Source organism: Camelina sativa, chromosome 9 (genome assembly GCF_000633955.1).
Source record: "Camelina sativa cultivar DH55 chromosome 9, Cs, whole genome shotgun sequence".
Lineage (NCBI taxonomy): Eukaryota > Viridiplantae > Streptophyta > Magnoliopsida > Brassicales > Brassicaceae > Camelina > Camelina sativa.
Window position 1 is genome coordinate 32158380 of NC_025693.1, and position 973 is coordinate 32159352.

At 31.8% G+C, this 973-nt stretch overlaps 1 protein-coding gene across 2 annotated transcripts in view; it reads left to right on the forward strand.

Annotated features, from left to right (window-relative positions):
* Nucleotides 400-973, forward strand: part of LOC104713591 (ATP-dependent RNA helicase DEAH12, chloroplastic-like) — a 2277-nt gene continuing 1703 nt past the window's right edge. Inside the window, exon 1 of one of the 2 annotated variants that reach the window (XM_010430750.2) lies at nt 400-863. In XM_010430750.2, coding sequence (XP_010429052.2) covers nt 459-863 — 405 coding nt within the window. In that variant the 5' untranslated portion in view covers nt 400-458. The remainder of the gene's footprint in view (nt 864-973) is intronic. The other variant, XM_010430751.2, reaches the window with a different exon arrangement.

The window sequence follows — 973 nt, forward strand, 5'->3', positions numbered from 1 at the left end:
TCATGCTTTCAAGAGAAGGCTTAATTAGACATTTTCTAATATACACGTGTTATATATTTCATTTTTCCCACTATGATGCTATATATTTAATAATTTTTTCAAAATAGCTAATTTTGCAAAAAGACGTACCTTTAAAAGAAAACAAAATAATAGTCTTAAAGTTAAATTTGCTTTAAATTTTTGTTTTGTCGACTTTATAAAAATAAATGCTGACAAGAAAATAAAAGATTAAAAATAATTAATGTTCACAGTATCAAATATGATAAAAAATCTCAGTCAAACTATACATTTATGAATAGTCATGCCAATCAGACCCACAGCTTAATCTTTCCTTGTAACGCTACAGTAACAATCTATGAAAGTTTCTTTCACAACTTTGTAAGCTCCGCCTGGATCCCACTCTCTTCATCTATATATATAATAAGATTTTGTGGAGATTCTTCGGAGATTAAACAATCATGGAAAGACGTGGTTTAGATTCTTCGATTTTCAAAAAACGACGGATAGATTCTATGATAACCGAAGATATCCCAAACCTTAAGGGCGAGGGTAGTTCTGAGTTCAGCGAATCTATCTGTACGACAAAAAAATTTGATGATAGTGCAGTTTACAGATTGTACTTCAAAGGTTTGGTGAGTGATAAAACGACGACGGATAATGAAAAGATGGTATTTGCTGGTACTGGAATTGCGATCTGCGATGATGCGGATAGTTTGTTGTATGAAATGAAGGAACCGGTGGACGACACCAAGATTCTCAGCCGAGTAGAGATTCTAGGAGCAATTTGTGGCATAAATCACTCAGTTCAATTGGGGATAAAAAATTTGGTGATTTATTGTGATGACCATCAAATTTACCAATTGGTAAGTGTTTCTTTTCTCTGTTATTTTTATTGGTTAGTTTAAGAATTAATGAGGCTAAAATAGCCTGAATGGTAGCTAATGTTTGCTTCTTTTTTTTTTTTTTTTTTAAT